This window comes from Columba livia, chromosome 8, assembly GCF_036013475.1.
Source record: "Columba livia isolate bColLiv1 breed racing homer chromosome 8, bColLiv1.pat.W.v2, whole genome shotgun sequence".
NCBI classification, from domain to species: Eukaryota; Metazoa; Chordata; class Aves; order Columbiformes; family Columbidae; genus Columba; species Columba livia.
Genome location: NC_088609.1, coordinates 25,721,404 through 25,744,658, shown reverse-complemented (window position 1 = coordinate 25,744,658; position 23,255 = coordinate 25,721,404). Strand labels below are relative to the sequence as shown.

Sequence of the window (23,255 nt, the reverse complement as noted above, 5' to 3'; positions counted from 1 at the left end):
GAATGGTCTGGGACAGGAACAAATTGTGAGGGAGGATAGGACTTCTGGTTCTTTAGGGTGCTTTTTTTTTTTTTTTGCTTGTAATGCTGGTTTATCCAGTAAAACGTTTATCAGATTACAGGCTGAGATTTACTCTCCTGTATGTGGATTTGAGGTAGGGACTGAAGAGAGCCCAATTCTGCTGCAGATGAATATACAGATAACAAGCAGTCCATGCACTGGCTGTGGCAACAGCTTCACCTTCTACAAGCAGAAGGTCTCACAGTATGCTGCATGTGACAGTAAAAACCTGTTTGTCTGAAAAAGCATTGAGAATAGAATTGTTTTGGACATAATGTGTGGATGGAAGATGTAGTTTCATTTAGTTTGATGTTGAATATTGAGAACAGTGTTAAGGTTTTGTAGCAGTATGCCAGAAAAATGTGGGAGTATGGCCACAGCTTTATTTGCTGGCTTTGAGAAGTTGTTGAGTTTTATACACTCGAGACAAGGAGTAGTTTTGAAAAACGTTGGGTCTTTTTGTTATTTCTCTAACTTAAGTGAAATTAAAAATAAGTATGCAATTGAAACAGGTGGGATCGAATTCTGGAGTGAAGACAACTTAGTGTGCAAATAATACTGTAAAATTACTGTCCATAAAGCTACTGAAGAGTGTGAGGTATTAGTTTGGTAACGAATACATTTGTCATCTATTGAATAGTTCAATAGCTATGAGCTCTTTGAATATTTAGTGGGATAAAACCCCCAAACAATGATAATTTGACCATCTGCAAGGACAGAACAGCTCTTAATGGTCACATGAGCATCAATTAAAGCACAACATAGATAACTTTGAACTACAATGCACAAGACCGATGCTGTGTTTCAGAGGTCTAGCCAAATTTGGGGCAAAAGCCTTCAAAACTAATGTTGAGAATTTAGGAGGAATGCAAATTCACTGTGTGGCCTGTTGCTTTTTGCAAACATAATATGTAAAACCACACAATGCTTTTCTACTTCATGTGTTTATTTATATAGGAAGACTTTGCAAAACAGTTAAGTGGAATGTGTTTGAAGAGGATGTTCACTTTATAGACAGATCTGCATATGACGGGACAAGATTACTGCTTTCCTAATTCTCAAATCATGTAGGCTAAAAGTGTAAGACAAATGATGACAAAGAAGCATCAGCTTTTCTTAAAAATAGATTAACCTCTGAAGTTGTAAGGATGTATGCTGCTGACAGCCTGTCCAGAGCGCATGGGGAACTGCATGTGTGTAATGGGGTGGGGAGACAGGATACAGTAAATTAGATTCTAGCAAAAGATTAGAGATGACAGAGTCAGACTGAAGGCAGGGTTTCAAAGACTTGTATTGAAAAGTACCAAAATAAGCATACTACAGATCGACAGAACATTTTAAAAGCAGCAAGTCCTTTTTGTAGAACATGTTCTAAACTTAGTGGCAGCGGTAGAAAAGTAAAAGTACTGTAAATCGTACATGCCTGACTAGTAGTGTAGCATTCTTGAACTGCTGCCCGTTTAGGACTCGGCAATCTCCTTTAATGGAAACATGTTTTCTTCAATATTTGAGTTTGTTTGTTTCTTGTTTATAAGCTCATATGAAACCGATGTTTTACATTGAAAGTGACTAGATGTTAAAAGTTATCATTTGCAGATTATAATATCTGTATAATTAGAGATCTTCAGGAAGGTTATTTACATTTTGTTCTTGAATCTCAACCATTATTTCATGATTTTTCTTCAAGTTGCTAGGATTTGTCATTCAGCCTCTTCTCGCCTGAAGAGATGGTAATGTGACATTTTGAAATTTAAAATAGATAGAACTTTAACAATAGAACAAAAGAATTTATTTCAGAGGGGTTTTTAATTGTTGTTCTCTACTTCATACAAGTTAGTATGAGTCAAACTAGGTATTCATCTGTTGGGAGAAAAATGTAATCAGTTTTAACGATTAGTCCTTGTCAAGGTGGTTCAAATATGTTTCCTCATCACATAAGCCATTTCACAAAGTAATAACTAAATCTGACTTTCGTTCCTTTCATTTTATATGTGTACTTTTCAAATAAAATGAGTGTCTATGGCAAAGTACATGGCATTCATCAGCAGTTATTTTTTTCTTTTGGAAGCAAACTATTTCCTGAATTTTGCCTTTTGTTATAACATACTGCAAAATGTGGGAATAATTTAAATGCTTTAGAAATTGGTGTCCACCTCTCTTAGGATTCTGTACAAGAGAGTGAGTGAATGTATTCTCAATCTTTAATTAAACTGATTCTAACAGAAAAAAAATCCTTAGAAGTTCCTTAAGCACAGGAGGCAAAAGAACATTGGTCTGCTGTTGAGAATTATTCAGTATCATCTTCTATTTTTCAGGTTAGCAGCCAGCACTAATATTAAAGTGTTCTTTTTGAAGTGTTTCTTTTTGATGGGAGTATCTCAGTGACACAGTCAGGGCAGCAGCTGCCATGCACATGGGAGTTGGTTTCTTTATCTCCAATTTGATTCTTGAACCAGGTAACCTTGGGTATGAAAGAAAGGCAAGAGAGATGCAAGTTCTGCAAGTGGTCTCCCATTTTTGTAACTCTTTCATTTCTATAGTACACAATACCGTTTTATGGACTCAAAAGTAATATTTCATTTCTTTACCATTTGTGTACCTTCCCATCTCTTGCATTTTCTTGAATTATTTTATTGTCAACTCAAGATTTATACAGTACTTCAAGTAAACAGATTTTTAAAACTTAACTAATCCTGAATTTATTCATAAACATTCTCTAAACTATGCAGTTGAATTGTTTTCTTCTTGATTTCCATCAAGCACATAATATTTTCTACAGATTTCCTTCACTAATTTTTGTCTTGCACTTTGCTAGCCATGTATGTTGAAAATGTCAGATGTTTCTAATTACTTTTATGAATTTTTCCACTGCTATAAAATAAGCCATCTACTGTCCTGAAGTATTTAAGTGTTTCTTTATCGCAATGAATGTAGTTGAAGCTTAGTACATAGTCAGGTACATCTACTGGGAATTCCTGCAAATCTGAGTTCTGGCAGGAACGAGCATGTTGGTGGTACATACTGGGAACGATCAGAGACGCCACTTCCTCAGGCTCAGCGAAAGGAGGAAGGAAGGGCCGGCTGTGGTTCTAGCACCTCCAGAAAACGGGGAGAACCTGCATCTAGGCAAAAGCATTGGCTGTACCCCAGAGTGTTTATAGTAATGCCCGTTCATTGCATCCCAGCTAGGTGAAACAGTGGGAAGGGTGTGAAAAAGAAACCAGTCATGCTCCGGGAGGTCAGAGAAGGGTACAGTTGAGAGGATGCTAGCCTGAGCTAAATATAGTATCTTATTTTGTAAGATTAAAACTGTACTTTATTTTTGTGTAGTTTAATTTCTTTTTTCATTATAGAAGCTGCTTTTTTATTTTTCTCCTGTGAGTCTTAACATCTCTAATTGAATGCCTGAGAGAGCCTCAAAACACAAACCCACCCCCTCACACACCCTCCACCCACAAACCACCCCGTCTCCTCTCAAATACAGCTAGGAAATAGCCACAGCCTCTGAAAATTTAAGCTTCTGTCAGAGTATGCTGGTCTCTTTGATCAGGTAGAAGTCTTCTTGCTGGTATTTTTCAGTCAAAAGTTAGTTTGTATATTTTTGTCTCCTGAAGATGACATGCTTTAGATTAGATAGCTCATTACAGAGGAATACATAGTAGATACTCTTGGGAATGCAACAGGTTAAACTTCAACCATAAATAGCTTCTGGCTGCAGTAATTTCTTTCTTTAGCTTAAAGGACTTCTTCATGAAGGTTTTGCTGAATGTCATATCTGGAGTAATTTTGTAGCTCTTGGTTATTAATAAAGCAGAATATTCTATTTCTGTTTAAAATACTTTTCATGCTACAGTTTCAATTACTAACTAAAGATTCTTCTCAGGCTGCTAACTAAAATGCTTCTGAGCTGAAGTGAGGTAGCACACTTGGCCTTGAAGAAAAATGTCTTGAAAGCTCCGAATATATCAAAATCGTTTACACTGGAACATTGGCAACAAATATTCCTAGAATATTTTTTAAAATTTTGTGTGTGGAAACTTTTGTGTATATATGCTCTGTAAAATAGGGCGAGGCTTTTAATATTAGAACATAGGTCAATTTAGGATAAACAGAGATTAAATATTGTGTTCAGGATTCCATTCACGTGATTGGTGCTGGAAAACAAATAGAATGCATGTGTAGTCTTACCCACTCTGGAAAAGGAAGAGCATTGAAATCACTAGCAGTATAAGAAGCAACATATAATTCACCTAGTTTAGTGCAGATATAAGGTAAGAACTTTTTGCAATTTTGATATAAACTTGGCTTTATAGCATATCCTTGAAGATTTATTTTTGGAGGCACATCTATACACGATGCATTGAAAAGCCATTGGTTTATGCTGCTTTATTTCTGTTATGTTACAGGTCTCGGTGTGTTGGTTATTTGGAAACTGATGTGTCCCATTTTCAGTTTATCTGATATAGAAACTGTGCTGGTAACAACAGCTAGGCAGATGAGAGTCCTACACAAGTATATATGCAAAATGAGAAAAAGCTTATTTGGGAGACAGTACTGACACTGAACATAAAGAGTAAAAGTTGTTAGATGAGCATTAAGAAATCCTTCAACTGAAATCTTAGAGTTTTATTCAACACTTCTCACTGTCACCTTCATTTAAATCTCAGAGGTTCATTCCAGGTCGTGAGAAGGTAGATATGGATTACTGTACTGTGGGTCAGTGGAGGATCAGGGCTCTTAAAAACTAAGAAAATGTAGGAAGTTTTTAAATCCAGAACTTTAAGCAGATTTGTATTTTGGAATGTAAATGTATTAAGAATTTTTTGTAGTCCACATAGTCAGTAAGTGAAATCACCTGCCTCTTTCATGGCTGTTGCATATAAAGCAGTTAGGTCAGGAAATTTTCTTTTTGCTTATGTTATAGATTAAGACAGGCTTCTGTTTCTTCATGACTTCTGTAATACCTAGCGAGTTCTTAAATAGAAAACGGACATTCAGAGCCAATGAGAAATTTCATACCATATTTTAAGGGCCAGAGAAAGGAGGTTTGCAAAAACACTATTCAAATGTGTCACAGCATACACCAGTGCTCTGTAAATGTCTCAAACAAATGGGGGTGTGAAGTAATGCTTCTATTAATAACTCTGTGTTCATCCATAAACTTTTACTGGAAAGGCATGGAATGAGATGCCTGTGTCTCTTCAAGTGGAATTTTTGGGTGTGGCAACACTTATCCCTGATAGAGAAAAGTGATCTTTTCTACTGACCACCTGGAAAGATGAGGAAAGTATTTCAGGAGGCTTTTCCATCTTCCTACAGCTGGAGATGAAAACAGGAGCAGCCTTTCCAGCTGGTTGGAGTGTAGAGTGTGAACTTAGGTAGCTTCGGATACAGTAGCCAAAACTACTGTGAAAGACGTCTCAATCCTAGAGTAAAAAGACGTAGTTCCTTGGTAAAAAATGTGAACATGCATTCATTTCCTGTCATAACAGATTCAGCTACCAAGCTGGAGAACCCATAAGCTGTGGTGAAGGCACTGTTGCACGGTCCTAGAAAGCAAAAAAATCTGGTTCCTTCCCCAAGATCTAGTATTTAGCCACTTGGCATGTTGCCTCATAAAACAGATGTTAGTATTATCTCTGATATGTATTGCTGCATTTGTAATGTACAAAATAGTTGGCTGCTAAAGACGATGTCTTAATTAGAGTGGAATGTAGACTCTCAGCTCTTCCATTACTTTTGCAATGGCTAAAAATAACTCCTGTAAAATACAGTAAAGTTAAATGGACTAACAAACCAGTTGTCTGTGCTGAAAGCTGGAATTGCCAGAAACAAAAGAGATTATTTTTTTTAATCATAATTGTCCATCTCAGAAATAGAGATTCTCGTACATGGATCACTTCGTTGTGCTTTTCAGATTAAATAAATTAGTATATTTTTTGTTTTAACAGTGCCCTGACACTTGTGTGTGTTATTGAGAAATTCCTGTTTACTAGCTGGTAATGTCGTTTACATCATTTCAACGATTTAAGGTTTTTTAACTTGCACAGAGAGAAGGAAGTCCCAAATAGTACTGACTTGTTTTTGTAGTAAGCGTTTTAGCATTCTTCTCCTGTAGTTTAGTTAGAATGTGTAACACTTTAAATTCCACCACTGACAGATGTGGCAATAGCTGATACAGTAATTTGTGGATGAGCAGAATGGTCCAGCTGTTGCATAATCTGAGACAGGTAATAATACCTTTTAATTAGGTAATAGTAGCTATTATCTCATTAGTTTTTATCATAATAGAAGTAAACCACCTCACAAATGGGAGTAGACCTGTTTGTCATTAAGTATTAATAACTGGGGTTTGGATTCCTTGGGATTTTATTCTGACATTTCTGCGTAGTGATTAAAATTTCTTCATAACCAGAAATTTAACCACACATTTATCTTAATGTTAGTATTACAGCCCTTGAAAATCTGTAGTTGCAAAGTTAACTTTACGTTAAGGTAAGTATATTTTTTGGATTCCTGCCCAACAAACTGTCACCTTTGTACAGTTTGCGTTGTGTTTGAGGAGGAGTTATCGAAGTCATAAGGCATGATTGTGACTCATGTCTGTTGCCTGACCTTTTTACCTTTGAAAATCTCTTCTGCCAGATTAAATATCATATCCTGTAGCTTGGACAATACAATAGTTTTCCTTTTTCCAGCATCTTGAGCTATATGTGTATTATTTTTCTGAATGTTGGGCAAAATTAGGGAAATATTTAATATGAAAAAACAGTATAAGTGTTTATATTGGGGTGACAGAACAAAATCATGCTAACTTGCTGTAGCAGCAGAAATGCTTTATTTTAGGTGTTTGCTTTAACATACACTTCAGCAGATACCTGACGTGTTAGGTTTGATTTGGGGAAGGGGAAGCATGTTTATCTCTTGTGGACAGATTACTGGTTTCTACATTACTAGTACTTAGTGGCAAATTCTCCACACAACATTTGCATGACCTTAGCTTTATCTTAAATAGTTATTTTCTTCAGTAAGGTAGGTTGGAATTCAAGCATTTCAGAGCAGTAAAACAACTGCTTGCACCAAACTTGAGCTTAATGTAACTCCAGAGAAATCAATCAAGTCAAAGTGAAAGAAATCCAGTGATAAGAATTACTGTCAAAAACCCCTTGGTTTAGTCTCTGGCAGTAATTAAAAATACGTGTATTAATTTCTAAAAGAAATTGATTCCATGCATACCCTTATGTAATATTTGGTGAGAATATTAAAATATACACTTTATTTTAAAAGCACATTCTATATATAATCAAGAAGTCATTCTAGGCCATTAGAATGAAGTTGTTTATATATTTACATGGTACAGATGTTCCCCTGAAGAAAACAATAACTCTGTGTTTATTTGACAGTGCTGAAAATAACAATCAACTGCCAAAACGTAAATCCCTTTCCATGCTTATTTTTCCTATAAATTTTAACATTTAAGGTGTTTTGTTTTTTTTTCCAAAGCAACCTCGAACTGTCAAACACACCAAAATAGTAATTTCTCTGCTATTTACCAATCTTCACGTTTTTATTTGTGTAGTGGAATCTTAAGAATTTTTTCCCTAAAGTATATATGAAAAGAAGACTTTTCCAGATCAAATTTTCCAGATCAAACGTGGAAAGGTCAAAACAAGTTTGTGTGTGGAATTCCTGTGTTGGCAGTAGGAGATACAACACGCATACTTGTCTGTTTTTGCTGCCCATTCCAGTACATTAAATGTACAGCTCCAGATCAGAATCTGTGACTAAAGCACTTTTTTCCTTAAAGTCTATTGTGCTGCTTTGAACTTGCTTCTCTTTCATTTATTGAACTGTCATTTAATCCACCTGGCTTTCCTCATCTTTCATCCTCATCTTATCTTTGATAATGTTATAGGAATTAGATGAGAAATTATCATTTCAGTGCTTTTACTGCATGCATATAGGTGAGGCTGCATTTTAGGGGTAATTACTTCAGTCTTCTTGGCACAGTTCTATGATACATCATTATTGGAGATACTTAGAGTGTTTAGTATGGTATTAACAGTTCATGAAATCTTTTTCCCTGTATCTTGAAAGAGCTTGTTTATATTTTGGCATTTAATAGATCTTCTGCTACTGTGTGTGGTCTGCTTGAAACCATATTAATTATGTAAAATGCAGTTTTCTTCACAGTAGGTTTTGTGCTTCTTTATCTTGTTTTACTAACTCAGTTGCTATACCACCACTGATAATCATTGGTACTTCACATGCACTAAAAAATGAGAAGCTAAATTAAAACTAAGACGGTGAAGTCTCATAGAGAATGGAGGAGTGGCATTATTAGAGGCATAATTTCATTGCTGATCTTGTTCCTGGACACATGTAAATAAAAGTTGTGACAGCAGGCCCCCTTCATCATAACAGGGATTTGTGCTGTTTCTTTTGCACGTCTGAAAACAGAGTGGGTTTGTTTCCACTCTGCTGGGCTTGGTTGGGATTTTTTGGCTGGGAGTAGGAACTTGAAGTGACATATAAAAGTTCGGAAGCCATTGCAGCATCTGTACCACGCCTGTTGCCAGAATATCCAGTCACGCTTCTTGGATGCTGTAGCCATCTGCTGATCTCGGATTCAAGCGCTTGTTGTTGTGCTGTGCCATAGCCTCCATCCAGTCCTGATCACGAGAAAGGTGATAGTGGGGATTTTATTTTAATGTCTTATTTCTTTGCAAGCCTCCTCATGGCTCCTTCTCCTGGCCTGAAACCATCAGGAGCTGCTACAATTAGCAGCAGCTGAAGGCAGCATTTCTTAAAATGTCGTCCTCCTTTCCATAGCAAGATGTCTCTCTCTCATGCCTCTTTTTGTCGTGGATGCTGGCACAGCACTGCATAGGCACAACTTCCAGGTCTGTGAGCAAGTTTGCGCTGCTGTCAGAGACCCTTTTGGGGGGCGTGTGCCTTGCGTTAGTGAACGCTGGCCTGGTCAGGGGTTGTTTGTGGCTGGAAGCCTAGCTGTTGATGAGCAATTCCCAGGGAATTTAATTACCTGTTCAGGTGCATTGTTCTGGCTGAAGTGGACCACACAGCTTTTCATACAGATGCTGTAGGACTGAGTGCTGCAGCCCAGCAGCCATCATGGGATTAAAACCACTCCTCCTGCAGCGTTCATCGGGCCAACAGCTCAAACCAGGAGAAGGAGATGCAGAGGAGACCAGCTGATTGAGTAGTGTAGGTTGAATATCCCTATTTTAAGGAACACTTTTGATTTTTTTTTTTTTCTTTTTAATCTATGTCATTTCTTACAGCCGGGCACTCGCTGTTTGCATGCAGGAGTTGAACCTCTTTTAATCAGTGTCCTACTTGAATTCATCTACCTATAATGCAATGCACTATGGATATTTGTGCCTTAAACACCCTCTTGTTACAAAGCAGAGAGCTGTGACTTAGATTAAATTTAAATCCTGATTTGCAACATGTTAGCACAGCAAACTAATGCCCAAATCTATTAAGCCTCCAAGGTTTCTTCTTGTTCTTGATGCTGGATGAGTGCTGAGATCTTGACCACATTCACGTTTGCTTCTGGGCAGGAGGAAACAGTCCATGTAGTTCCAGTAATCCAGACAAGCTGTTACATCTGGATTTATGAATGACTTCAGGGGAGAAGGAAAGTTTGCAATTGATTAACATTATTCTTAAAATCAAAGACTACTGTAGTTTCAGGAATTACTATAGAGAGCTTCAGGGACCTTGGCAGTTAGCTCAGAAAACCAACTTTTTTCCTTCATGTTTTTTCCTAAAAGATTATTCAGATAATTATACTAAGAGACCTAGTAGTTCCAAATATCTACTTGCAGCTCTTCAAATGAAATAAAAAATTAATAAACATTTCGTCTTTCTGAATTATGGTAATTTTTAGAATCATACATAAGATGAAGATCCTGGTTTTATGTTTGAAATGTGTACACTTACACTAAATAGCCAAGCATTTTTTACTGTATTTGTCAACCAGGTTTTCTTATTGCTTAATTGTCTTATTATTGTGTATTGAAATGGTTACTAAAATTCAGAAGCATATAAAAATGAATGCTAATAGTTTTAGGAAAAATATACATAGTTTTACTGTGAACTTTATGGTCTTTTTTTTCTTTTCTGAAGGCAGGTTGAGTATGTGCTAGTAGCAAGGCAATGTCAAGTGTAAATAATATTGTGCATGAGTACTCATCAGCTGTTAAGTATTCTGTAAGTTAAGGCTCCACTTACCTTTCTATAAGAACTCCTACCAGAGGTCAGCAATCTGAGTTCTTGCCCTGTTCAGTATTTGCTGTGGTGAGTGCATGGTGCAACACAGTGCAGTTGTTCTGTGGTCTTAGGTGCAAGGCTTTGGGAGGTATTCGTGCCCAGGATTTTAGCATTATCTTTGTCTTCTAAGAGGTGGCACTTTGAGGATCTCATTTTGAATTGGAAGTCATCCAGTTTACATAACTTAAGTAGATTCTCTGATATTGTTCAGCCTCATGGTACTCTTTTCTATTGAGCAGTACCATTTCCGTTGTTCAGCAATTTAGATGTTTCATTCTTAGATGGGATTTTGGCTAATAAATGAGTTTGGCAATGCACCTGCTTCACCGATTATTTGGTCCAGAATTGACCTGATGGAAGAAGTGTGGGGCCCCCCTGGGTTTTCATAAAGGATATTACTACCCTCTTTCACCACATCAGCCAGAATAGACTCTCTGTATTATTAAAAGACCTGCTCAGACCACTACCCATTATTTTCAGCAATTATATTTAAAACATTTCCTAAGAGTACAGAAATTGAAGGCTGGCCTTTTGAATTCATCTGTGTAAATAGTCTTTGAGCCAGCAATCAGTGAGGCTGAGTCATTAGGTCATTGCAGTAGGAAAGCTATATATATGGGCTCCTTTTTCTTTTCTTTTTTTTTAAAGCAGTAGTATCTAATTTGTGGTTCTTGATAGTTTGTTGTAGTAACTATAGCTTCAGTTTCATTACATGCTGAAACCTTTTAGAAATTTATGCTCTGGCTCGTAAACATGTATTTTCCCATTGCAGAGCAGCGTGCATCGCTGCCCCTAATTGCTGTCCCGGCAGCAGGTTCCTGCGGGCCGCCCTGCCCTGCGCTGCCGGGGCAGAAGGATGCTCTGCCCAAAGAACAGCTCCTCTCCTTCAATCAGCAGGCCAAACACCGCCAGAATTAAAAAGAAACTGAGAATCAAGAACTGGCTGCCCATTCTTTTGTCTTAGTTTTTAAAGCAGTGAGGCCTGTTCTCTGTTTTGCCTGCAGGAGTGGTTTAGTCATTATTTGCTTCAGGTCATTTCTACTCTTAAGATATTTTATGTTAAATGATTGTGGGAGGGAGAGTAAAGGAAATGGCTGTGCAAAATCCATTGATGGTTTCTTGGCATGGAGAACGTGAACAATTTCATCTGTCTTTGCACCCTGCCTGCTTGAGCAATGTAAAGGAAAGGACTTGGCCCCCACCTCTGAATGTTGTTTCTTTTGACATGCTTCATGTCCAGATTGAGGGGACAGAAAAGCTACGTCCTAATGGATGCAAGGCTCAACCTGAGAGGGAGTTTCTCCACTTGGGGAAAATAATTCTTGAAAGAATCTTCAGCTCTAACAAGAGACTTGTAATAGATTGTCATCAAATAAAGAATATTCTGTGTCCTAGGTCACTTTCAGTTTAAAAGTAGAGTTTGAGTTTAGCGTTTTGGGAGATTCTCTTCTAAAAGAAAAAAATCCTACCTCACTTCTCTTATTCAACAATTAGACGCTCTGTCCAGTTGTGTCCATCTTGGCATTATCTCACTTTGCAAATGGGTCATTGCTGAGGCTGCTCATGTCCCTGGCATGAGGATCTGTCTCAAACCTTGATTGCAACCCCACAGGAAAACGTGTCAGCACAGGAGCAGAGCAGCTTCACTTGCAGAACATGTTCTTGCTCTGCATTCACAGCGACTGGCAGTGTCACTGAGTGCGCGGTGGCCTCTGTGGAAGACTGTTCCACAGTGACCTTTGTGCCAGGTGACACATCTAACTGGGTGACAGGATACTTTTAGTTCAAAAGTATAAGCTCTGGATAACAAGAGAGACTGAAGGAGTGTTATCTGTGACTTTGGGGGGATTTCAAGATTAATGTTTAAATGCCTGGGCAATGTGAGCAGCTCCCAGTGTTACAGCATCCACACTGTTGAGCTCTGAGCTGTCTCAGAAGCAGATTGAAGACTTGGTGTCCTGAAACCCGTAAGTCCAGGCACAAAGATGCTGCCGAGACTGCTCAAGCTGAGGAGAAATTTTAACTTAATAACTGGAAATTTGGAATGCAAATTACTAATGACCATGGAGATTTAATTTAATTGAAGTCTTGTTAGAGACTGTGTATCTGGAACAAAGGCTTCACAACCTGTTTATGGAAGAACATAACATTCCTTTAACAGGTGGGATGTAGGGCTTGTAGAGGGATAAAATCCTCCCCTGTAACAAAATATGTTATTGTTCAATAGATAAACAATTAACTGAAGTCTCTTTGGGAAACTCTAGTAAAGAATATTTCTGAATTATTTATATTTTAATTACATTGTTCTGTTTGAGAAGTGTACATTCTTGGCATAATTTTAGCATACTTCAGGTGCTCCTGGAATACAGAATGGTGGTTTTCTTTTGGTTTTGGGCTTGTTTGGGTGGTTTTTGTTTATTTTTGTTTGTTTTGTTTTCTTCTCTACATTTACCATTTGTCTTTCTCCTGTGAAGTTTGGAAAGTGTAATATCACGCTTTGAAGTAGGTAGGTGATGAATTTATTGCTAGGAAACTTGCAGAAAAAGTGCAGAGGATTATGGTTTAAGAAGACACACTTTTTTATTTACAAATGCTGGTTTGATCTCTATTTTTAAAGGCTCAATAATAGTATACTAATCTTGAAGGTCTTTTCTTACATACTAGATTTCTATGTGTTAGACAAACAAGGAAATCAAAGATCTGAAACTAATTTGGATATGCTTATTGTTTAAACAAATAGTTTGCTATACAATTGCTATATGGATTTGTTTTCAGTTCCAATTGTTTCTCCAACGAAAACACTCAACATGTGCTGGTTGGTTTCCTTCGTTATGGATATCAACCTTTGTACTAGTTGCTCATCACTACTGATTATTCTTTGGAAAAAAATAAACAAGTCGATTCCTTTTAAATGCCTATGTATGGAAACAATGTCATGTATTTCCCAGTACTACTATTAATAACCTCTCTACAAATGCATAATAAATTATTTATTTTAATCTGCAATAACAGAAATATACTTAGAGGAATCACAAGTGCACTTTAAGTATAAAATTGCAGCATTTTTCCCCTTTTGTTTCTTATGCAGTTTGTCATTTCTGAATTGCTTCTTTGTTGTCTTTTTCACTGATAGACAAATTCTGTGGCGTGATGGTGATTCTGACTACTTTTAATAGTTAACAATCTTTGAGTTACTAACTTTTTGTTCTACGAGTAGCAGCTATGGATAGAAATATTTTAATAAGGGGGTTTAAAGAGGATTTAGGAAACCTGTAAAATTATAGTAGACGACTAGTAGATTTGATCTTGCTTATGGAAGACAGTATCACTGGAATGAAAGCTGGAGAGGGACTTCTTACAAGAGCATGTAGTGATAGGACAAGGGAAAATGGCTTTAAACTGAAAGAGGGGAGATTTAGATTTAAGGAAGAAATTCTTCCCCATGAGGGTGGTGAGCGGCTGGAACAGGCTGCCCAGAGAAGCTGTGGATGCCCCATCCCTGGCAGTGTTCAAGGCCGGGCTGGACAGGGCTGTGAGCAACCTGGTCTAGTGGAAGGTGTCCCTGCCCATGGCAGGGGGTTGGAACTAGGTGATCTGTAAGGTCCCTTCCAACCCAAACCAGCCTATGATTCTATGACTGTGCACAGACTGAAATAGTTTGACTAGCATTATCTGTTGACAGGTATGACCGAGGCACGACCTTCATGATCCTCATTTCCCCAAAGTCTTTTGAAAGCAAACAAGTCACTGTAGACTATATCTAGAGATCATGTGTTCTGGGATGTTCTTACAGTTTATTAGCCCAATGCTGTGCTTCTTGAACTCCTTCCTGAATGCTTCCTTCTGCTATTTCCTCTGCTGTATTGTTGGTTTTTCCAACAGCAAATAGTGATGACAACTAATTTTACACCCAAAAGTTTCAGACTTTTAATCATCCCCTTTTAACTGTCAAATAACTTATTGTCCACTCAAGTATTTCAGAAGTCTAAGCAATTTCTTCATTGTGTATAAAAAAAATTTAGTGGAATTTTAGTATTTTGGGTAGTTACCTACAGATCAGGCCACATATTTACTAAATACCTCCCGAATTATGACTGGACCAGATTCCAAGTTCTGGAGAGCCTTTCTGTGATCTTCATTCACTTAGCTCTAGCTAAGACTTCTTGGATAGGACCTAGTGTCTGCTCATCATACAGGGTCCATATATATGACACACAGGAAGTGTTATTACGTATGTAGTTAATTGTATTTGTACTTCATTGGTGTAGGTTCTATAACATTCTCTTTGTACTCTTACTTCTTAATAATACGTAAATATATATTAGGCAGAAGAAATGACTGTATCTGTACTGGTGGTCTGAAGACTTTTTCATCCCCTGCTCCCTTACTGCACCAGTTCCTACTCATCACTGCAATGTTTGCGGGTTGTGGTTTTTGATTTTGGTGGGGTTTTTTTAATCACTTCAGCCTAGCTTGCTTATGCAAGAAAGTAAGACTTTTTTTTTTTTTTTTTTTTTTTTTTTTTTTTTTGTAATTATTATTATTATTGGGTTTTAATGTTAAAGGCTTTACTTGAGGGTTTTTTATAAAAAGATTCTAGCAAATTTATATTCCAGTAACATGCAAACATCACTAAGGGTTTTTTAACAGTCTTTAAAAGGAATATATTCTAATGAACGTATAAGAATTCATCATAGTTAATAGTTGCTAGAAGTTAGTCTTATTTCCTGTATCCATTTGGTCTATTAAAACACACAGTTAAATGTAGAAAATTACAAATGTGAGTCATTAGCTCTGAGGCATAGAACTGCCAGGCAAGCAGCCACGACAAATCCAGAAGTATTTAAATCTCTTGCAGTTAAAAATAGGCATAGTAAAGATGTCACCAAATTTAAAATAAATCTGTTGTAAAATGCAACTCCAGTTAACTTATAATGTCTTGCGAGGTTGTTGCTTTAGGGTAACATGAGTGTAGACCCATGGTTAGTAAATGGTCTTACAAAGTATTTAACACATAGAGGCCTAAGGCCTAATCATTTTAAGTTTGCAGCATGTGTTGTCAAGAAATAGTGTTTCCTGGTAGTTACATTATTTTATTTTCCTTTCTAGGGGGATGCCAAAAGTCTTCTTGCCTCTGAGAACGTGAGCACTGGCCAAAAGTTGGACTTTTCGGATACAATGGTACAGCAGAAGCTGGATGAAATAAAGGACCAAATCAAGCGGGAAATAAGGAAGGAACTTAAAATCAAGGAGGGAGCAGAGAACCTCAGGAAGGTCACAACGGATAAAAAGAACTTGGCATATGTGGACAACATTTTGAAAAAATCGAATAAGAAGTTAGAAGACTTGCATCATAAGTTACAGGAGTTAAATGCACACATTGTTGTAACGGATCCAGAAGATGTTGCAGGTACCATACGTTATTGTGAAATCAGTTTTTCTTCTTAGCTTAGATAAGCTATATCCCATTTCACATGAAAATATTGCTCTGGGAATGAGCAAATCTGGAGCTGGTGAGTTTGTTACTTATGTATGTCTATTTGTTTTGACTCACAAATAAGTGTCCAGTCCCACTGAGTTTTAAATTGTTTTGTGAGGAGTACTATATTTCACAAACTATTTGATAATGCTCTGAAGACCAACTTAATAGGTACCCATTCTTCACTTTCAGTTATTACTATATTAAAATATTTTCTCAATCACTGTAATATTTTTAATAGCTTTTCGTGGTAGAAGAGCGAGTTTCAGTAGCCCTTGCAGAGATTTTTGTCTGAGTTACACTGCAAGTGTTACCATTAATACACCTTTTTATTCTATGGGGGAAAAGAAAATATAAAATTTGTACTTTAAAGTTGTTTGGGTTTTTTTTAAACTTAAATCTAACTTGTAAAAACTGTTTCTCTGTTGCACCGTTTATCTCACTAGCTTATAAAACATTTCTTACTGTGGCAATGATTTTTAAGTCTTCAGGCTTTTCTACAGTGGAGCTGCCACTTTAAAGACAATTTGAAATTGTTTTCACAGAATGGTTGTAATTAATGGTTTTAATTAGTGTTTTCTGTGGCATGGCAGCGAGTCGGTACTAATTTCGAATGTAGATTTTAAAAATACCAGGCTTGGTATTTTAAGATGGAATGTTGTGAAAGTAAACAGTCCTTTTTCAGCTTTGTGGAATGACTTGGGAGATACTGCCGGCCTGGTGATGTCACACGGCACAGGCTCTTCTTGGCAAAACGTTCCTAAATGTGCACAAGCCGTGGAAGGTGTGTGTGAAGTGAACGCCAAGCCTTAAGAAGCTTGGGCAGTAGAATAAAAGACCACATCATCCTTGTGAAGAAAGGTTGGTTACAGTGAGAATTTAGGAAAATACCGGTAGGTGATGTCAGCAATTCGCACTGTCTGGCCCTGTGACACGCTGCAAAAGTGCCCAAGTGTCTGTGGGGCCTGCACAGTATTCTCTGGCTTCTCCGCACTTTTTGCTTTTGATCTTCGAGTTGCGAGGGGTGTAAGGGGGTACAGCTGGAATGAGTCAGGCAAAGTAGTTGCTGCAGCATGGAATGGGAATGAATACAATCGTGTGTGATAGCTGTTGGGTTTTTGCTAGGATGAAGCATTCTGTTCCATATCAGTTAAGGTTTATGAAAATCCTCATCGGTGTTGACAGTAATGTGGCCTTTACAGGAACAGGAAGAGTGGAACAGAAAGAAGATTGTATACAAACTGTGTGTAAATCGAATGTAAAAATCTGTGTGGACATCAAGTTTATCTAGTAGAAGAATGAGCACAAAATGCTTTTGTTGGAGTGCCCACCCTTCCAGTGTAGTGTTTAAAAACTCCATCACAATGAATTAAGAAGCAATATTGTCCTTGTGCGTGACTCAGGAAATGCAGCAGACCCTAAGAAAGCATGAACTCGTTCTAAAGAGATGGTTTGGGTACAAAGATCTAAATAAAGTTGTTCAGTTCCTTAGTACACTTCCGAAAAGGCCAGCAGTGCCCATTGCTATTGTGAATAACTGTTAGCAGCCAGGCTCATCTTGCCTTGTGTTCAAATACCACAGACTTCATGAAAGGCTCAAGGGATAAAAGATCAAGGCTGATAAACTTCTGTGCTTCTACCTGCTTTTGATGCATGCTAAACTTCTTAGTACTATGTTTTTAACTTTCATTCAATTCAAAGTGTCATTGGTAGATAGCTTCTACAGTTTTACTTAATTATTGAAATACGCAAGAATACTGGTTCTGTTGCGATCTTTGTATTCTCTGTATAGTATCGCATTAAATATGCCTATATAAGACCTATTTTTATAGAACATATTGCATAACCTTCTAAAAAAAAGTCTTTAATTCTTGTAATATCTCCTTTTAGATCAAAGATTTACAAGCACCCACTGTCAAAAACTGAAAAGCTTGAGATTTTTATACTGTTTGCCTTGTAATTTAATCGCCTGTGTCCTTCCTCATTCGTGGTCACTAGTTCATGGGTGGGGAGCGCTATCAGTAAACATTCTGTCTGTCTTGAGACTAAGGGGTACAAGTCATCTGGGTGATATTCTGACTTTTTAAACTAAAGTCTTCTGTTTGTCTTAAGGTATTAGTGAGCTTGGCTTTTACAAAATAAGGTTGGTAATATAAAACTTACGCCAACTGTGTGGGTGTTTGTGTGTGTGTGCATATATAAGTATACACATACTATTCAGCAGATACATATAGCCCTAAAGATCTGGCAGTGCATACATCTGTGGAGAGGTCACGGGTATCTCAATTTGGGAATTCTTGCTTTTGCTTGGGATCGACAGTGAATTTAATAAGCATTTACTGATGAAGATGGGAGCTCTCTGGAAAAGTACATTGTTTCCAGGGATTAGCTTTATTCTAAGTTACAGCTTTTCACTTTAGCTCATGTTTGACCTTTTTCTGGTCAGCTAGTGACAAATGACTTAAAAGACAGAAGGAAATATCTTGGAGGTTTTTAGACTGTGAAGAGTATGAATGCTGAAAATAAGGTGAAGAGAGTTCAAGAGCTGTAAGAGTCAAGGTCTGCTTTCTCTTTATATACTTTAATATTTGGGGGGAAGCCAAATATTTTCCTTGTCTTCTAGAGTATATTGTGTAGGGTTTTGCAGGTTCTAAGTAGCGAAGTCAGGACTGAGATCCGTTGAGAAGTAACACTTGAGAGAATCATTGTCTATAAGATGATCATCCCTTTGACATGTCAGGCCTGAACTCTGAAGATTTTTGGACTGTTTCTGTTGGTTGGGTGAAAGGTCATTGTGGTAACTTGGAAAAGGAATTTAATCTTTCCTTGTTCCTCTATCTGAAAAGTGGGTGTGAACATACATTTGTAAAGTGCTCCAAATTTAGAGCTGAAAAGTGCCCTGCAAGCCACTGTTGCTTGTGATCTCAACCAGGAACGTATGTTACTTTTTTAACAAACGACAGATTTGTAGTGTTACTTCTTTGTAACCACCTCAGTGTAATTGATACATGTGAAAACCATTAAACGTAGTGTTAATTAACCTACTGTAGAAAAACATGTTTTAATAAAATTCCATTTCAAGCAAATTAAGATATTTTGATTGTAGTTTGCCTAGAGCTGAAAGCTTCCCATGTCCTAATGCCATAGGAAATAGTTTTCACAACTACTCAACGAATTGGTATTAAACCTTATATAGTGCAGTTTGCCAAAAAGGTAGGTTACTGAATGTGGGGCTAGGTTTGGCACTGGATGTAGCATTCAGAAACAACTTTTAGCAGAACAAGGGTTTACTTTACGTTATAGGGTTAGTGGTGAATCTAGATTTGCTTTAGAAGTGAGACTTTGTACCCAGATCTGCCCTTATCATGTAGTGTATTAGTCATACTAGGATGTGGAGTTTTAAAATTTGTAGGTCAGCACTAAGAACTGAAGCAGAATGCAGCAATACAAAATGAGTAGAAAAAGCCTAGTGACCATTGCCACTGAAAATCAGAGAGATTTGTTTTAATGTGTAACATGGTGGAGATTATTTCAGTCTTAGAGCAGAAGAAATTTTGTGTCTTAAAAATGTACTTCTACACAGTAGCACAGATTAAATTTTCTTTCCATGTGTCTAAACAGTAGCAGTAGAGATTGTGGGGTTTAATATGCCTCAGTGAGGTGTAAGATTGAAATAGCTTACCTACAGCAATTCACTGATTTAATTAGGCATGTATTTGGTACGTAGGATATATATAAATTGGGAAATTAATCTGCTTCATAGAACTGAAGTAAAGGTGGATAGGGAGGTGAGATGATAGAAGAACCTTTGAGGGAATTGAGGAGATCAAATAAAACCTGGAGAACATAAAATCAGAAAGGCTGAAGTTCATGCCTCTTCTTCCATTGTCCTATCTAGCTCCTAAGCTATCCACTTTTACATCAAATTTGATTTAGGGGTCACAAAGAAAGTAAAAGATTTTGTTGAAGAATATGACTAGCTCCACAGGAGACTGAGAGACACTTCTGGGTTGGTGGTCTTTTTTGTCCCTGCAAGTGACTAGGTTAAACTGTCAAACACCAAAGTGTCCATGTAAGACCAGTTACTGGAAACTAGTAGAGGTAGTGACCAAGTGAGTAGAGGCAGTGACTTTATAGACTCCACCTACAAGGCTCATATTGCAGGTGCTGGGGAAGCAGCCTGGCAGCTCTTCCAGCAGCCTGCATGTGTACTAACAAGCCGCACACACCTCTCTAGTGTTAACCAAAAATATTCGTAGTTGTTCAGTAAAAATAACATGCTGGTTACTTGAAATGAAGTTCACTTACAAATACATCTTGTTACTTCACTTGATATTCACTGTCAATAAGAAAATGCCCAGGGGTGCTAATCCGTGCCCCAGGAAAGTTCTTGCTGTCCTATGCAAACCTGGACTTGAATGCATCCAATATGGCAAGTCTTGTACTGTCCTTATTGACCAACAGATGTGGCAAATGGGAGAATCTCTTCCCCAGTCCCTAATTACCTTGAGTGAAATATCAGTTTGGTATGAGTACTTAACTCTTGTTTCACTTTAGGCATATACATAAATCCCATTGATTGCAATTATATGGATAAATTTATTACTTATTTATTTGTATTATGACAATGACTAAATGTCTCCAGATGAGTTGTGAGCCCCTCTGTATAGCACTTTACACAAACAGATCAGAGATAACTAGCCCTACCAAAGTGATTACGACCTCAGTAGACATTACAAAGAGAAACAGCTAATACTATGTAGCTCATAGTGCTGCTGTGAAAATTGTCAACGCTTTCCATAATAGGACCAGTTTGTCTGGCTGACTTAAAATTTTAATCTGAATCCTTCTATAAGAAGCTGCCTCAGGCTGCTTACTGAATTGTAATGGGGTCGGGGTGGGGAGGAGGAGTCACTTGGAAGCCAGTTCTGAAAAGCTGTTTGTAAACATTTTTGTTTTCTTTAAAAAATAAAAACTTTGTTAAGAAGCTATATTGTTCCATATTTGGAAGTTTAGTGAGCAGCTATTGTGCCTGAAAGCAAAAAATGATTTCTACCGAGCATTTAGTCCATACTGCAGAAAAGTCTCCTTTGTTGCTGGTTGTTACCAAAGCGGATAGTAGAACCAGTTAAACTAAATGGTAGAGGGGAGTTTAGGTCCACAAGTGCAGACCAGCTCTGGAGATGACCCAGTTAAGTGATGTGGTTACACCTTCACAGTGCAGACACGTAAAGGGAGATAATAACAGCTGCCTGGGCAACCTGAACCGTGGTATCTCTAATTAGTCCTTCATTTGCAACCTGAGTGTTGTTTTAATGCAAAAGGAGACAGCTTGTGTGCATCTTTAAAAGCCATGAAAACAGACTTCAGCAGCACCACGGTCTTCCCAGGGATCATCAGAGAGGGATCCTTAAGTGGTAGAGACCTGCGTCATAAATCTAAAGTTGGTAAATATTCATTTTTTATGATTAATCTACTTTACAAGAAGAATTGACACTGTGACTTTCAAGTTTCACATTTAATCTCATTTTGAATAGATTACTAGGTGAAGATGAGTGGAATGTGAAGACGCAAGTGAGAGGAAAGCATGTTGTTAATCTTTGTTTTATTAATAACAGATTTAAGGTAAAGCTGTTCAAGTGCGATGTTTCACAGAGAAACCAAGCCAGAACATTGAGGAGAGGATTAAAGACAAAACACATGAGGAATGGCATAGATTTTTTTTTAAACATCTGGTATTTTCTCTGCTACCTTTAAGTAGTAAGCATGCAGTAAGAGTCGTAAAGTAGCTTGAAATGAAGAGTGAATTAGCAGCAGAGGTTATTAAAACTTCTCCTTACATGAAATCTATATGTAGCCTCAGCAATGATCACTGTTTAGGAGGAAATTAGACAGCAAACTTGTAAGTAAAATGTCTTAAATCTCCAAAACTAGTTATCAGAAGCTTCCGTGGAAGAAATATGAAATGGCAGATAAGACACCTCCTCCCCATGACACCTCGTAATTAATCATTTGTAAGTTACTAGTGCAATGCCTGTGTTTCTAATAAGTAAGGATTTCAAGAACTTGATCCATCATCCTATTTTTAATTCAAGGAAAATTAATTAAAATGGAAGAAAAGACTGTACTGTTGGTATCAGGTGAATATGATGTTCTAGGAGACCAACTAATGTCATTTGCGCGTAGAGAAGGTATTCTCTCCGTTCTCAGGGTAAAAGAAATCAGCAACGAAACTTACAAAAACTTTGAAAGAGAAGCCGTTGGGGCTGTTAGGGAACATAATTAGCTGAAAGGACAGTCGTGTTGGAAATAGTTAAGCACAAGGAAATGGTCCAGTGGCCACTTACTTTTAGTTTGCTTACAGCTCTTGTTGCAGAAGCTGAAATGTGAACCAGTGGTTAATAGACTCTTCTGGAGGAGGATAGAAAAGTTAAGGAGTTTGGCTATATAATTTGATGGATAAAACTAACTTACATTCCATTAAATTCATCCAGCAAGGTGGAGATATAAACACACTAATATTGTCAAACGAAAAAGCCTTATCCTTCCCACAGATCACAGTCGTTCAATAACCTGTCTGCCTATATATCCAATTATCCCAGGATTCTGTTGAGATTCCAGAGTAAAAATCATTCACCTTGATGACTAAGGAAGAGGCTCATTTTATCTACTCTTAATTTTGACACAAGCAGCGCTCACACTAGAATTCATGAGGATCTACTTAATATCTCTATTTAGAGCACGCTCATTAGTATTGAACATTCTTGTCCATGTTAGTTTGTTTTAAAAACGCTTAGATTTAAAATCAGGACTGTAAGAAAGCTTAATAGAAACTGCATTATGAATTGACTCAGGACATCTCAGAAGAAATAAATCTCCTTTGAAACGAAAATAGACCTGGCTGTGAACCTGCCTGTTTTACCACTCCCGGCAGTGATTCATGGGAATTAGGGCATGTGTGGGAGTCACTGGGCTTTCGTGAGGCTTTTCATGTTAAGGCGCATTTGCAGTGCTGTTGCAAAGCAGCTCTCGACAGAAGGGTCAGTCTTAATACTTAAGTATGATGTTCCAGCTTTGTTTAATCTATAACTTAATAGAATAGAAAACTTCAGGGTATTCTGGGGGGAGTAGCTTGTTTTTTGTGGCATCTTGGAGTTTTTTGTTTTCCCTGCACACATTACATCTTAACTTTAATTCACAGATTGTCCTAGGACTCCTGATACTCCAAACAGCGATCCTCGTTTTTCTACTAATAACAGATTGATGGCCTTAAAGAAACAATTGGATATAGAACTGAAGGTAAAACAGGGAGCAGAAAATATGATACAGATGTACTCCAATGGATCTTCAAAGGTAAGGCTTTGGAATGCTTAAAGAACATGAAATGATTGTGGATTTTCTTATTCCTGTGGTGTGAAAG

General features: G+C 37.4%; 1 protein-coding gene across 3 annotated transcripts in view; it reads left to right on the top strand.

Moving 5' to 3' along the window:
• PKN2 (protein kinase N2) overlaps window positions 1-23,255 on the top strand; it is a 55,236-nt gene that overhangs the window by 8,641 nt on the left and 23,340 nt on the right. For 2 of the 3 annotated variants that reach the window (XM_065071172.1, XM_065071171.1), the window contains exons 2-3: window positions 15,466-15,766; window positions 23,037-23,188. In XM_065071172.1, coding sequence (XP_064927244.1) covers window positions 15,466-15,766; window positions 23,037-23,188 — 453 coding nt within the window. Of the gene's footprint in view, window positions 1-15,465; window positions 15,767-22,751; window positions 22,876-23,036; window positions 23,189-23,255 lie in introns of those variants that run through there. The other variant, XM_065071173.1, reaches the window with a different exon arrangement.